This window comes from Exophiala bonariae, assembly GCF_035927105.1.
Source record: "Exophiala bonariae strain CCFEE 5792 chromosome Unknown scaffold_28, whole genome shotgun sequence".
Taxonomy (NCBI): domain Eukaryota; kingdom Fungi; phylum Ascomycota; class Eurotiomycetes; order Chaetothyriales; family Herpotrichiellaceae; genus Exophiala; species Exophiala bonariae.
Window position 1 is genome coordinate 93,979 of NW_027042503.1, and position 14,144 is coordinate 108,122.

The 14,144-nt window shown below is 50.0% G+C and overlaps 3 protein-coding genes across 3 annotated transcripts; 2 read left to right on the forward strand and 1 right to left on the reverse strand.

Moving 5' to 3' along the window:
* Positions 1–446: 446 nt before the first annotated feature.
* Positions 447–7,485, forward strand: MOT1 (TATA-binding protein-associated factor mot1; the record flags this gene model as incomplete). Its single annotated transcript, XM_064850710.1, has 4 exons — positions 447–547; positions 798–887; positions 1,754–1,771; positions 1,830–7,485. The coding sequence occupies 4 exons, from the start codon at positions 447–449 to the stop codon at positions 7,483–7,485; spliced, it is 5,865 nt and encodes a 1,954-aa protein (XP_064702376.1).
* A 2,092-nt stretch (positions 7,486–9,577) lies between these two features.
* LTR84_007158 (uncharacterized protein) lies at positions 9,578–10,399 on the forward strand (the record flags this gene model as incomplete). The annotated part of the gene is made up of 1 exon (XM_064850711.1): positions 9,578–10,399. The coding sequence occupies one exon, from the start codon at positions 9,578–9,580 to the stop codon at positions 10,397–10,399; it is 822 nt and encodes a 273-aa protein (XP_064702377.1).
* A 1,667-nt stretch (positions 10,400–12,066) lies between these two features.
* Positions 12,067–13,791, reverse strand: LTR84_007159 (uncharacterized protein; the record flags this gene model as incomplete). The annotated part of the gene is made up of 1 exon (XM_064850712.1): positions 12,067–13,791. The coding sequence occupies one exon, from the start codon at positions 13,789–13,791 to the stop codon at positions 12,067–12,069; it is 1,725 nt and encodes a 574-aa protein (XP_064702378.1).
* Between the last annotated feature and the right edge of the window lie 353 nt (positions 13,792–14,144).

Genomic DNA, 14,144 nt, shown 5'->3' on the forward strand with positions numbered 1-14,144 from the left:
TCAACTCACTGCCGCCACCACTACTACTAACAAGTCGACAACCCTCCACAGCCTGACTGCAAACGTCGGTTCTCTCGTCTTTTCGGCGTTGAATGGTCTTGGTACACTTCCATTGACACGAAAAATATGGCCTCCGGTTACTCAGCAAACTCTGGTGAGCAATGATCGGATCTCATCCGCCGATGACAACCATGAGAGGAACAGCTATGCTAACCCAGGTCCTTCGCTTACAGGTGTCTCACGGTGCTTTCCTTTTTGGCAAGAGTACATGGCCTGTTATGTTATCAATCAGAACGATCAAGTAGCAAGGTCGCAAGGAGTGTGCTTACCGCGACTGGAAGATTACTATGAGTGTTTGCACCACAAAAAGGAGGTTCGTGAGCTGCTTTCCTGAGGGCCAGTGTTTGAGACTGATGGATTCGTCATAGTATGCACGCGCTCTCGCCATGCAAGACGCATTACGAAAGGCCGAAGCTTCACACCCACGAGAAAATGCTCCTAAGCTCGATCAGATTCGAAGTCTGGGACTGATAGGGAAGGAGAAAGAGTCGAAAGCTCTACTTGGTTTATAGGCGCAGAAGTCTCATTGAGCTGAGAACAATACCGCCTGAGGGGGCTGCCCGGTTTCAGACAGACTTGTACATACGGTGTCAACGAACAGAAGCTCCAACAACGTGAGCAAATACAAAAGATTCAAATATCATTCCGCATTTGATCAACAGGATATTTAAGCCATGAGGGTTCGATATAAAAGCCGCTTGCACCCACTTGGTGGCATGACTGGAACCATTTGGTAGGCGAAAGATCCTACTCGATGATGGCCAGGTCATGAAAGCGCATTTCCAACAACAAGCAAGACACCGTGAGGCTAATCGAGATACGAACTGGTAAGATTCGTGCTTCTGTGAGAAGTATACCGGTAAATTTGGATGCTCCGTGCTGCCTAATGTGACTCCCATACGTGAACTGATCAAATGTGATTTCGATGGAACAACCTTCCTCCGTGCTCCGTATATTCCATCCGCCATAGCCATTCGAGAGTTATGCGCAACAAACCAGTTCATATGCACGCAATTAGCCTTCAGCAGTAGTAGACCACCCGGACCGAGATCGAATTAATGTTCAAGTTCAAGATGATCCGTCATTGGTAGTGTCTTGAGCATTGGGATCAATCATGACAATGGCTGTTTCTAGCCTGGAGTTAATGCCAAGGCACTAAAGAAAGCTTGACTCTGACCTAGGCGTCTTCACAGGCACTGAAGAGGCAAGAGGTGGACATTTTAGAGGCAGGGGCGGGCGGCGGACTGCAGGCAACCTAGACCAAGCGAGGATTTAAATGCGGTTCGAGACCCCCTCATAAGCCTGCGCAGTGCCCCCCCAATTCCAACTTTCCACCCACTGCAGAAAGCAGAACCTGAAGGCCAAACCAGCAAGGCTCTGTGTTGCCTCACCCAGAATTCACTTTTTTGGTTCATCGCGTACATCACTTTACGTGACGCGTCCTCGGTTTTGAGCATCATCGTATTCACTACTAATAACTTGGCCTTATCGTCGATCGAGTCAAGTTAATCTGTCGATGCATCAATCGTACATTTGATGGCGTTTCATTTTCAGCCTGACCTGTTTTCGCAAATTTTGGTTGCAGGTGATCGAGGTCTAAGGCAAAATGGCCTCTTCAAGGTTGGTCTCTCTTTCCCTCTTGCCGCGTGGATCTTCTTCTTGTGCCGAGCATACGCTAACCTCTTTTCGACAGGCTTGATCGACTGGTCACGTGAGTATCTCTTTTCCATATATGAAAGACTCGTTGACTAACAACAGTACCACAACAGCCTACTAGACAAGGGAAGTACTCAGCTCATTCGAAACACAGCTGCGTCTCAACTCGCCGACGTTCAGAAGCAAAATCCAGATAATCTCTTCTCTTTGCTCGGCCGTGTTCTTCCCTATCTGCAGTCCAAGTCATGGGATACTCGGACTGCAGCGGCCAAAGCCATTGGTGGCATCATTAGCAATGCCGAAAAGTTTGATCCAAATGCTGATGACCCGGACATCAAGGCAGACTCGACGAAACTTGAGGAACCACCGCTCAAGCTCGAGACCAACTCTTCCTATGTCGATGATCATCTCCAGCTCGCCAAGCTTGACATCAGCTTAATTCTTCGTCATGGCAAGAAGCTTCTCGGTAGTGCCGGGAAGGAGTACGAGTATTCCATGGCCGGTATGACCCCGGCTCAGCGTCTCGCTCATCAGAAACAAAGCCTGAGTAGCCGCTTGGGTCTTGCCGGTGAGTATATGGAGGATGATATTGTCAACGAGCACGATTTCGCAACGGCTTCTCAACACAAATCCCTAAACACTCCAAGCCTTTCACGAGTCGACACCCAGTCGGCCTCTCAACGATCCAACAGCTTTGGAATTGGCTCACCCTTCGGTGCCATGTCCCCATCAGACAATGCAGCAGTCGATGAATCAGGACTGAGCAAGCGTCAACTCAATCAGCTCAAGCGCAAAAATAAATCAGCTGCCAAGGCAGGGGCCAATAAGATGAGAGTCGTCGACTTGTCCGGACGTCGGCCATCAGAACCAGGCCAGACCCCTGTGTCCGCCACTCCACATCCTGTTAAGCTGAATGGACATGGGGAATCAAACGGTGACTCCAAGCCGGACTACTTTTCCATCAAGCGAGAAGGCCCCGATGACGACACAGCACTAGTCTCTGAATTCAAAGGCGAAGAAGTCCCAGAGAAACCCTTGATCCAACCCGATGAGGAACATGCCCACGATTGGCCCTTCGATGTCATGTGTGACTTCCTCTCTATCGACCTCTTTGACCCAAACTGGGAGATCCGACATGGCGCCGCTCTGGGTCTACGAGAGATCGTGCGTGTTCATGGCCGAGGAGCAGGCCGACGCTTCGGAAGATCGCGAGTCGAAAACGATCTTGCCAACAAAACCTGGCTGGACGACCTTGCTTGCCGTTTACTCTGCGTTCTGATGCTGGATCGTTTTGGTGACTATGTTAGCGACACAGTTGTGGCACCAATCAGAGAATCCATCGGCCAAACTCTGGGCGCTCTACTGACTCAATTGCCCGACGAGACCGCCGTTGCCACCTACAATTTTCTCCAGAAAATGATAAATCAGCAGGAGGCTGGCATTGCACAGCCTGTCTGGGAGGTCTGCCATGGAGGCATGATCGGTCTGAGATATTTCGTTGCCGTTCGAAAAGACCTCCTACTCCAACACAACAATCTCATTGATGGGGCTGTCTCTGCCGTCATCCATGGTTTGGCTCACAGTGATGACGATGTGAAATCCGTCAGTGCCGCAACTCTTGTTCCAGTGGCCGGCGAACTTACCACTTTACGACCCGAGGCTTTGGGCGGACTCATCAGTGTGGTCTGGGATTGTCTTCTTGACATGCAGGATGATCTTAGTGCCAGCACAGGTGCAGTCATGGATCTGCTCGCCACACTTTGTTCCTACAACCAAGTATTGGAGGCCATGGGAAAGAATGCTGCAATCGATCCAGAACAGTCATTCGATAACCTGGTACCACGCCTTTATCCCTTCTTGAGGCATACAATCACAAGTGTGCGACTGGCAGTATTAAAAGCCCTAATAACATTCCTGAACATCTCGAAGCCAGAAAGCACAGAGTGGGTTGGTGGACGGATCACACGATTGATCTTCCAGAACATGTTGCTTGAAAGAAATGAGAATGTTCTGTGGACTTCATTCGAAGTGTGGCAAGCTTTGGTCGCGTTTATGGAACGCCAAGGACTTTCCCACTTCACCAGTGGCCTCGAATCACACGTTACTCCGATGCTAAAGGCTACTATCCAACCTATCGGTCAAGCTCGAAGCCCGATACCCTTGGACACCACTTTGCTAATCAAGCCATCTGGCAATCCAATGATGCCCATCGCTACAAAATTCGGTTCAAATCAGGAATCTGATCAACACTCCAAGAAACGTCGAAAAATCGAGAAGTCCGACACAAATCAACACCAGTCGCACAATACTGATGGACACATGTTGCACGGAGAGGTCGATTTGGTCGGCGTCGAAGTCATGATACGATCTCGAATCGCCTGTGCAAGAGCCTTGGGTTTATTACTTGGAAAGATGGATGAACAACATCTTACTGTCTATTGGACGTTCCTTACGCCACTTGTCAGCTCCTCGTATTCAAGCTCCAGATTGTTCACTTCGCTGCTTCTGGAAGAGCTTGCACGAAACCAATGCTCAAAGCCCGCCAACATTGCCAACACGCTGGTAGAATTGCGGTCTATATTAGAAGAGGATGGTAATTCGTGGTACACCGATATTGTTTCTGCTTTGCAGGCTGCTCGTGGACAGTGCCAGAGTCTCATCAGTGCGTTCCAGAACAATGCACATGTTCCGCGAGATAAGCTTCCGATCATTGCAGTCGTCTGCCAAGGGGACAATGGTGCAGGTCCAAAAGCTTTCTCATTGGCTGATGCCGAACGAATCGTGACCACAGATTTCGATCGTCTTCTCAAAGGATTGACTCCCTCACAACGAATCTCCGGGGTACAATATCTCAATGATGCTCGCTCTAATGCCCAGACGGCCGTTCAGGAAGCACGAAGACTCAAAGACAGTAGGGACATGGCGGTCAAGGCGGCTGTTTCTGCTATCTTCGTCAGACTCCAGGAAATACCAAAAAAGCCAGGTCAGTTGATCAAGTGCATCATGGACAGCATCAAAGGTGAAGAGAATGAAGAGCTGCAGTCTCGATCCGCTTCCGCTGTTGGAACCCTAATCGATTTCTACACAATGAGTACGAAGCGTGGACCGGTTGACAAGTTAGTTTCGAACTTGGTCAAGTTTACTTGCGTCGATACCTCCGAAACCCCTGAGTTTGCGCCCAATGCTGACTTTGAGGACGTGGTATTGTCACTCCGGAAGGAAGAAGATCGAAAGGACCATCCAGATGCTGCGCGCTTTGAGCAAGAAGCCAAAGAAGCCAGGATCATGCGAAGAGGCGCTAAGTCTGCGCTTGATGAATTGGCCAGGACATATGGCGCGAGTCTGTTTGAGAAACTTCCAGTTTTGCAGTCGCTCATCGAAGGTCCCATCAAAGACATTGTAGGCCCTGCTGACGCGGCTACTCTCCAAGTCGACAACGAACCAGGTCAGTCTCTCGTGGATGCCTTCTCTGTACTGCGAACAATGTCTCCAAGGATCGACTCAGCTCTTCATTCTTGGATCCTCTCCCTTACAAGCCTGATCGGTAAAGCTATGCGCAGCCGGCTATCAGTTATCCGCTACAGCGCCGCAAAGTGTTTCGCAACCTTAAGTAGCGTTATGCCCGTCGATGGGATGACAATGCTTGTTCAAGAGATTTTGCCCAATATCAGCAATCCTCTTGATCTGAGGGACAGACAAGGAATTACCGAATGTGTTTATCACCTGATCCAGGTCATGGGAGACCGGATATTGCCCTACGTCATATTCCTCATCGTCCCAGTCCTTGGTCGCATGAGTGATGCCAATAATGATATTCGGTTGCTCGCAACGACATCATTCGCAACACTGGTCAAACTGGTTCCCCTCGAGGCTGGTATTCCAGATCCACCCGGGATGCCCGAGGCATTACTAGAAGGTCGTGAGCGGGAACGGAAGTTCATGGCACAAATGTTGAATCCCAAGAAGGTTGAACCGTTCCAAATCCCAGTTGCTATCGAAGCAGAACTGCGATCCTACCAGCAAGACGGCGTGAATTGGTTAGCATTCCTCAACAAGTACAACCTTCATGGAGTGCTGTGCGATGACATGGGCCTGGGCAAAACGCTACAAACACTGTGCATGGTAGCGAGCGATCACCACATCCGAGCGGAAGAGTATGCGAAGACCCAGGCCCCCGACATGCGTCGGATGCCATCTCTCATCGTCTGTCCTCCAACTCTTTCCGGCCACTGGCAACAGGAAATCAAGCAATATGCACCATTCTTGACCTGCGTAGCGTATGTTGGCTCACCAACGGAAAGAGGGAGTCGCCGTCATCTCCTCGAAAAGGCCGATATAGTCATCACTTCATATGATGTTTGCCGCAATGACAACGATGTCCTCGCTGCAATGACGTGGAACTATTGTGTGCTTGACGAAGGTCATTTGATCAAAAATCCAAAAGCGAAAATCACTCTAGCTGTGAAGAGAATCATCTCAAATCACCGACTCATCCTCTCGGGTACACCTATTCAGAACAATGTTCTTGAGTTGTGGTCCTTATTCGACTTTCTCATGCCGGGCTTCCTGGGTACGGAGAAGGTGTTCCAGGATCGATTTGCCAAGCCAATTGCAGCCAGCAGAAATGCGAAATCATCGTCCAAAGAACAAGAAGCAGGCGCTCTTGCGATTGAGGGTCTTCACAAGCAAGTTCTCCCATTTCTGCTCCGCCGTTTGAAAGAGGAGGTGTTGAATGACCTGCCGCCCAAGATTCTTCAGAACTACTATTGTGACCCAAGCGATCTCCAGAAACGGCTATTCGAAGACTTCTTCAAGAAGGAACGCAAGACAGTTGAGAACAGCGTGGGCTCAGGTGATAAGGAAGCCAAGCAACATATCTTCCAAGCACTCCAGTACATGCGAAAGCTGTGTAACTCTCCTGCGCTGGTGGTTAAAGAGGGTAATAAGCAGTATGATGCAATTCAGAAGCAATTGGCAGCTTCCAAGTCATCTCTCCGTGATGTGGCACATGCACCGAAGCTTGGCGCTCTTCGGGATCTACTTGTGGATTGTGGAATTGGGGTGACCAACGAATCGAACGATGTCTCAGCATCCAACTATGTCTCCCAACACCGGGCTTTGATATTCTGCCAGATGAAAGAAATGCTTGACATGGTGCAAACGGAGGTTCTAGGTAAATTGCTTCCTAGTGTGCAGTTCTTACGACTCGATGGCAGTGTCGAAGCCACCAAGCGACAGGGCATCGTCAATCAATTCAATAACGACCCGAGCTATGATTGTCTCTTACTCACCACGAGTGTGGGCGGTCTTGGGTTGAATCTGACAGGCGCCGACACCGTTATTTTCGTGGAACACGACTGGAATCCACAGAAAGACATCCAAGCCATGGATCGAGCACACCGAATCGGACAAAAGAAGGTCGTCAATGTCTATCGGTTGATTACGCGAGGCACGTTGGAGGAAAAGATCCTCAATCTCCAACGGTTCAAGATCGACGTCGCGTCGACTGTGGTGAATCAGCAGAATGCCGGACTTGGCAGTATGGAGACGGATCAGATTTTGGACTTGTTTAATCTCGGCGAGACTGCGGACACGACGGGCGAGAACAACGGCGGTGGGAAGGATGAAGACATGGTGGATCTTGAGACGGGCGAGGTCAAGAAGAAAGGGGAGAAGGGATGGTTTGATGATGTCGGTGAGCTTTGGGACGAACGACAGTACGCAGAAGAGTACAACCTGGATTCGTTTGTCCAGAATCTGCAGAAATAGATGCAGTCTCTGTAATATTATTATGATGACGAGCGAGAATGGTCTGGGTATCTTGGCGGTTCACGAACTCTGAGTGAGCGATGCATTCGGGCTTCCCTACCGGAACGACCTTGCCGTTGTTACACATTAACATTACCTATTGTTACCCTGACAAGCTTGAGCAACGAACATTGGAGGCAAGGAGCGGATCATACATAATCCGAACATCACATCATAACATCCATTGCCATCTTTGTCTTGGTCTACGCGACGCCCATCTTCAAGTGCGGCTCGCAGACGAAGTGGTTAAACTCGAGCTACTTTAAGAAAAAATGAGTAATCGGAAACAGGTGAGGGGCCTAACGGTTCGGCATTAAGCCATGCAGTAAGGCCCCGGTTCATGGAGAGAAGCAGTTTTGCTCCATTTAGCTACTTTGGTCGCCGAGCCGCCTATCGGTTGAACTGATCACTCGACCATGGGTTCCGGACCCCTACGTTGCTCCTCGTCATCCGCATCAAATTTGTCTGCGCTGGTAATTCGGTATCCGCAGAAGTAACCGACTACCCCAGAGGGCCTGACTGACGTGCCTTCAATATTTCCTGAAGAGGATTATGAGCATCTTGTGTTTTTCCACTTCGGAAGATTCCATGGTGGAGACCGTTAATGCTCCGAGCAGGATATCGTGCTCAAACAGGTAGTCTGTCAGATATGGAATTGGCAGTTGGAATCATAAGTGCTACTGCTTATTCCGGTTCATTCAGAGAACGGATAGCTCGAAGCCGAAGTCTTCAAAATTTGTCAAGAGTGGGCTAGAAACACTCGGGGCGAAACAATGCCACGTATGATGACAATAATAGGATGACTTGAGCATTGAGCACGGGACTTCCATGCAAGATATGGTGGAGAGGACTTGACAGCCGATATCGATCTGGGAGGATTGAGGTTCATCGACACTGGGGAACGCTGGCAGAGAGAAGGCTTGAATCTTAGATTGGCTGGGGTCCAGGGTTCATGTCTACTTCGGAGATGCCAAGGGTGTGTTTGAGCCTCCAGAATAACACTTTCCACAGAGAGGCTAGGTTAGTACCTTAGAATTTAGTCGTTGTATTTTAGAACCTCTCGGTGGCCTGGGCAGCTGCGGTCAGCACAGCCAGCTAATGGGGCCACCCAATCACTATACATGGCATCGGTCGCTCTTGCCTGTTTCCCACTAGCCTTGCTGATGAAAGCAGCATCCAAAATAGAATGCCAAGCCCGCCATCGCCCATCCAGAAGGCTTAATTTCACCGAGTCGATGGCAAAGGTCAGCATTTGCCAGCATTTGCCAGCTCCCACTGTCCGGCTAGTCGATATTCGTCATTAGTGACTGAAACCCACCAAGATCTGGCGAAGAGCCCCCCATCCTTCACCGATATGCCCTGGTCCGTGGAATTTGGGATAGCTTCTTTGCCTTCGTACCATTTGCCCAACTCGACTTACACGTGGAAGTCACTTACGGCTTCTGGTCTAACGCGTATACGCTTTGGTTACCTCAATCCTATATTGGTGAGCACTAACGACTAGTCGGACCAATTACGAGTAGTCAACCTCATACCCATGCCATTGCAACTTGGGCTGCCGTGCCTCTGCAGCGACGCCTCTTTCAGTCTACCAGAATAACGCGCAGCCGACTTTGATACTTTCTAATTCTGACGCTTACTGATCCCAGTGGCCTACTGCTATCCACCACGCGATAACCATCCCAAATCTCATGGAGCAGTCAGCAGTCAGCAGTTCTTTCGCTCGCCGAGGCCATTGCTGAATGGCCGCCTCGGTTGGTAGTACTCCACCTTCAGCCAATCTTGTGGCGGGCATGTCTGTGAATATGCATCGGAGACCTTGCTTACCACAGCTATACTTAAGACTCTCGCTCACCGCGGTTCAAAACCCATTCTCTCATTCCATATCAACATATAAAGCCATTACAACCAATTGCATTAATCTTTTTTCCTACCAGTTAACGCACGCTCTTTAGCATCCAACACTTACAACACCACTACTTAATCAACCCTCGTCGACTCTACAACACTTCCTATCCAACCCAATCAATCAATAAACCAACCTCAAGTCAATATGCTTTCCAAGACCTTCATCATCGCAGCCCTCGCTGCCGCTGTCACAGCCACCCCTATCGCTCAGGGCCAATCCTCCTCTTGGGCATCAGGAGCACCAGCTGCCACTGTCGCACCCAGCTCTGCGCCCGCTCCCGTTTCCACTGGTGCTCCCGCCGCTGTCGCTGTCAACCCTACTGCTCCTGATGGGCTCGTTGCTAAGCTCTTGACCGAGCCCAACACAGTCGGTCGCTTCAAGGAAATCCAGTCGCAACTCGCCACCGGCACCATCAACCTCAAGTTCGACTTCAACCCCGCGGCCAACCCAGCCATCACTCCCGGAGCAGGTGGTCAAGTCGATCTTGCTCAGCGTGCCAACTTCCCCATCTTGACTGGCACTGGCATCTCCGCCGCCGGTATCTTCTTCAACCCCTGTGGATTGAACACCCCCCATTTCCATCCCCGCGCCACCGAATTCTTGACCCTCGTCACCGACACCAAGATGCTCTCTGGCTTCGTTCTCGAGAACGGTCTCGTCTCTGAATTCAACACCACCCTGACCAAATACCAAGGCACCGTCTTCCCTCAAGGCAGCATCCACTTCCAACAGAACTTGGACTGCCAGCCTGCTGTCGCCATCGCCGGTCTCAACTCTGAGGACCCCGGTGCCAGCTCCGTCGCCCAGAACTTCATCGTCAACATCGATCCCGAGATCGTCGACGCCACCCTTGGCTTCCCCAACGAGATCAACGCCGACAACTTCGCCCAATTCAAGAAGAACATCCCCACCCCTCTCGCCAAGGGTGTCGAGGAGTGCCTCCAGCGCTGCCACATCGCCTACTAAATCATGGGCCAGAGCATCGGCATGCTAAGACGTTATCATGAACACAACAAGCACGTACGGCAACGGCAGTGAAAAGGGAGCGGCAAACGGGTTATTTCCATCTCGTGTGTGGATCTTCCACAGAGGAAACCACCAAAGAAGCATTTTGATAGGGCAACCTACGGTACAGGGACACGGGATTTGGGGGTTTTTGACTTATACTTAATTGGAATTGGGGCGCAACAACACACCTAGCGATTACTTGTAACAGTTTTTCTTGTGATCCAAAAAGAACTTTATTTGATACCAACACCAGCGAGCGGTTTGGAGCGTCGCTCGACCAGGAGCACGTCTCAATTGTCTTGAGAATAGCATCATACTATTGGTTTTTTTGATCTTCACTTATTTTTTCCACATTTAGATGGTAGCTTCGGCGACCGCAAAATATCATTCTTATCTTGTTTTGGCTACAAATCGGATATCTCTTCGAAAGTGATCAACTTTTGTTCCGACATACCACCATGACTACTGTAGGAGTCCTGTCTAGAGCCCCTACTCTCTCCTGGCTGAAGCATTCAATGCCTCGGTCAAAGGCGGGACCTACCAACACCTCCTGGGTCAAGTCTATCGCGTTGAAGCGTATATACTGGGTACATACTATCGGAGCTAAGATGGCCCAATTCAGTCTACGACTCTAGCTGAAATCCATGCTCTCGACCGCTTTTCGTTCGCTGATAGTCATCAATGCGCATATCGTGAGGCGCACAGGACGAGTGGAATGTCTACTCGAGGCTCTCGATATCACGTATATTCTCACTTTGTAAAGGAACGCCCAAGCACAAGAGAAATGCCACATCATGCCTCTAGCAGACACATCGTATGATATATGGGTTCATCCATATTCAATAGGCGATGTAAGCCATGAGGTTCATCCAAGCCTCGTCGTACATCCTACCAGGCTTCACAGTCGCGTGGATTTCAATCCGATCGGGAAATCTTAGGCTAGCGAGCCACAATGGTAGATGGACACGATAGCCTTCTCGCTTTTCAATCCGATGGTTCGATGGGCAATGCGTTGCATCTGTGTCGTACCGCATCCCAGTGGTCGCAGCGCTCTGCATGACCATTGGTTCAGAGAGAACCGGTTGAGCGTTATTAGAGATTTCCAAAACGTATTTGGACGTCCATCCCATTGAATCCTAGCTTTTTTCATGGGTTGAGCATCTCGGTGTGCCTTGTCGCAATGCAAGGATGGCCAGTGCCCGAAGTTGACTCTGGATGGGGTTGGATTTTGTTGGCCCAAGCAATGTCTGGAGGCCCTCGAATCGCGACTCGCAACGATTCAACGTTCTCATGTAAAAAAGCATTCGCTGCCACACGAAGCATTTATTTGGCTGCAAGCCAGAATTTCTCTCTCTTTGTCCAAGTCTTGGGCAAAAGAATCCTGCTTTGACCTTCCCTGTCCATTGTGCACGATGGGTGCACAAGATGTGTGTCTTTTGGTGGAGTAGTAATGACGAATCTGATGGTTTAAACCACAAAGCTGAAGGCTTTTGGCAGTGCGACCACCTAGAGTCTTATATTTATTCGTTATTGGCATGCCGAGAATATTCCGACATCTGTCAACTGACCAGTTTGATTCACGCATACCGCGCTTTGAGATGGCAGCGATGCAAGCGACGTGTGTCTCAAGCAAACCAATATAATTGTCCCAGTATGATTGCCGACGACACTGTAATCTGCATGAGCAAGGGAATCGCATTCACCATGGCAAATTTCAGCTGGGAAATATGTATGCCCTTGTCGGAGAGTAAACCACGCCAGAGAAGGCCAGCCAAACTCCCGGCGAAAGTATAACTGAAAGCTCCAATATTGCTTCCCATAGCCACGGCATAAATGGCGCCAAGGAGGACTCTTTCATCGCCGAGAACAGCCTCGGATTGTGAGAATTTTGAATCTCGTAGAATTTCCACTAGGATGATAGTTGCACCAATGTTGGTACCAGCGAGAGGACAGAGGAAAGCAGCCGAGACGAATCCCATGAAAAATACCGTGCGCGCAGGTGTTGTGCAGGCATTGGCAAAGCCAGAGGCGAAGACAGAGATCCAACCACGCTGAGCAAGACCACGAACAAGAATGAACTCACACATGGCGAATGGTAGAAGCGGGATTGGGAGACGTTGGATTGTTCTCGATGTTGCTGGAAACCGACGACCAAGCCAGCGAAACAGCGACAGCAGGGTTTTCTCGGATTTTGGCTCGGTAGATTTTCCGTCGGGCGAACTCGCTGGTTCGTGTGAGGGTGGCGGCTTTTCGAGCTGCGGAGATTGTACTGGAACTCTCTGACTGGTGTTGGACTCGGTGCGACTGACCCTCTGCATCTCAGCGACATGATCGGTGGATTCCCGTCGAATGAGATTTTGCTTCTTCTGATGTGGTCTGAACCAGTCGGATCCAAGATCCCACAGAAAGCCGAGTATCCCTGCAGGGGCTGTAACCATCCAGACTTCTACTGCGTGCGCTGGTACGAAACTCGTGCCCACGAGGACAGCGACTGTCACTAGGAGGAGAGTGCTCAAAAATATTGCGCCCATGCGGTCACGGAGCTTCGACCAGGGGTCCTCGGTCAGAGGTGTGATCGTCTTTGGTATGCGGTTCCAGAACATGGCAAGTATAACGGGATAATTTAGCGCTGCCGGGATAAGGGAGGGCAGGATTGTCCATTTTGTGAATCCAGTCAGGAAATTAAGGCCAAAACTTCCAGTGATGAGAATGTTTGTCGGGTTAGAGGAGACCAAAACAGCGGATGCAGTATTTGCCGCCATAAACTCGCTGAAAACCCAAGCACTTGGCTCCAAGCCAGTGTGGTATGTCAGATAAGCAAGAAAAGGAGTTCCAGATAGGATGAGAGGGTCGTTCCCAACGATACACGCCGTCAGTAAAAAGAATGCATAGAGGTAAGTGAAGAGTAAAATTCCGGAGCTTCCACCACGTTTCGAGACGTAGAAGGCTATAGCCTCGAGCGCACCAGTCCCATCGAGCGCTATAGCGATATAGGCAAGGGAGACGAAGAGAACGAGAACATCATATGGTTTAATAGTCTCGTCACCAACAATTCCGAGTCTTATCGTACTCCCGTTGATGGTTGTCGTTGCCAGCAGCAGAATGACGCCGATGAGGGGAGCTGTCAAAAGAGACAGAGAGAAATAGAGGCTGCGATTCGAAAGTGCTTCGGTCTCTCTGTGGCCGATGATGCGTGTTTTCTGGAGAAAACGAAGAAGCGGCCGTTGGATTGGTTTCAACAGTGGGATTTTGACGGGCCAGATGACAAAGACGGAAACCACACAGAAGACAGCTAAGATGAAGCCACTGTGGCCGTTGAGATGGTCTTGCCCATCATTGCTATCCGCCATCAGATGTGGCCTGTTGTCAACTTTTCGACGACATGGACGAAAAAATGAACGGTGGTATCGTTGAATGTGAAAGAAAGGTTGAACGCCAAAAACGACCCCAGAGGCGGGAGGCGACGTCACCCTCAACCCAAGGTTTTAGTAAAGAAAGTTTCTTTCATACCTGCTAAAGAACTCAAGTTCGGTTATCTGCCTTTCACGGCAAGTGAGCAGCCGTGGGTACTGAGAGGCTGCAAACTATGGGTAGATAGACACTAATCTCTGAGCAAGGAGCGCCCAGCATGACGGTGTGCTGTGCCAATGTTATGGCAGTTGTTCACCAAGAACGGGGACTGATTGAATCCCTCAGAGGAAAG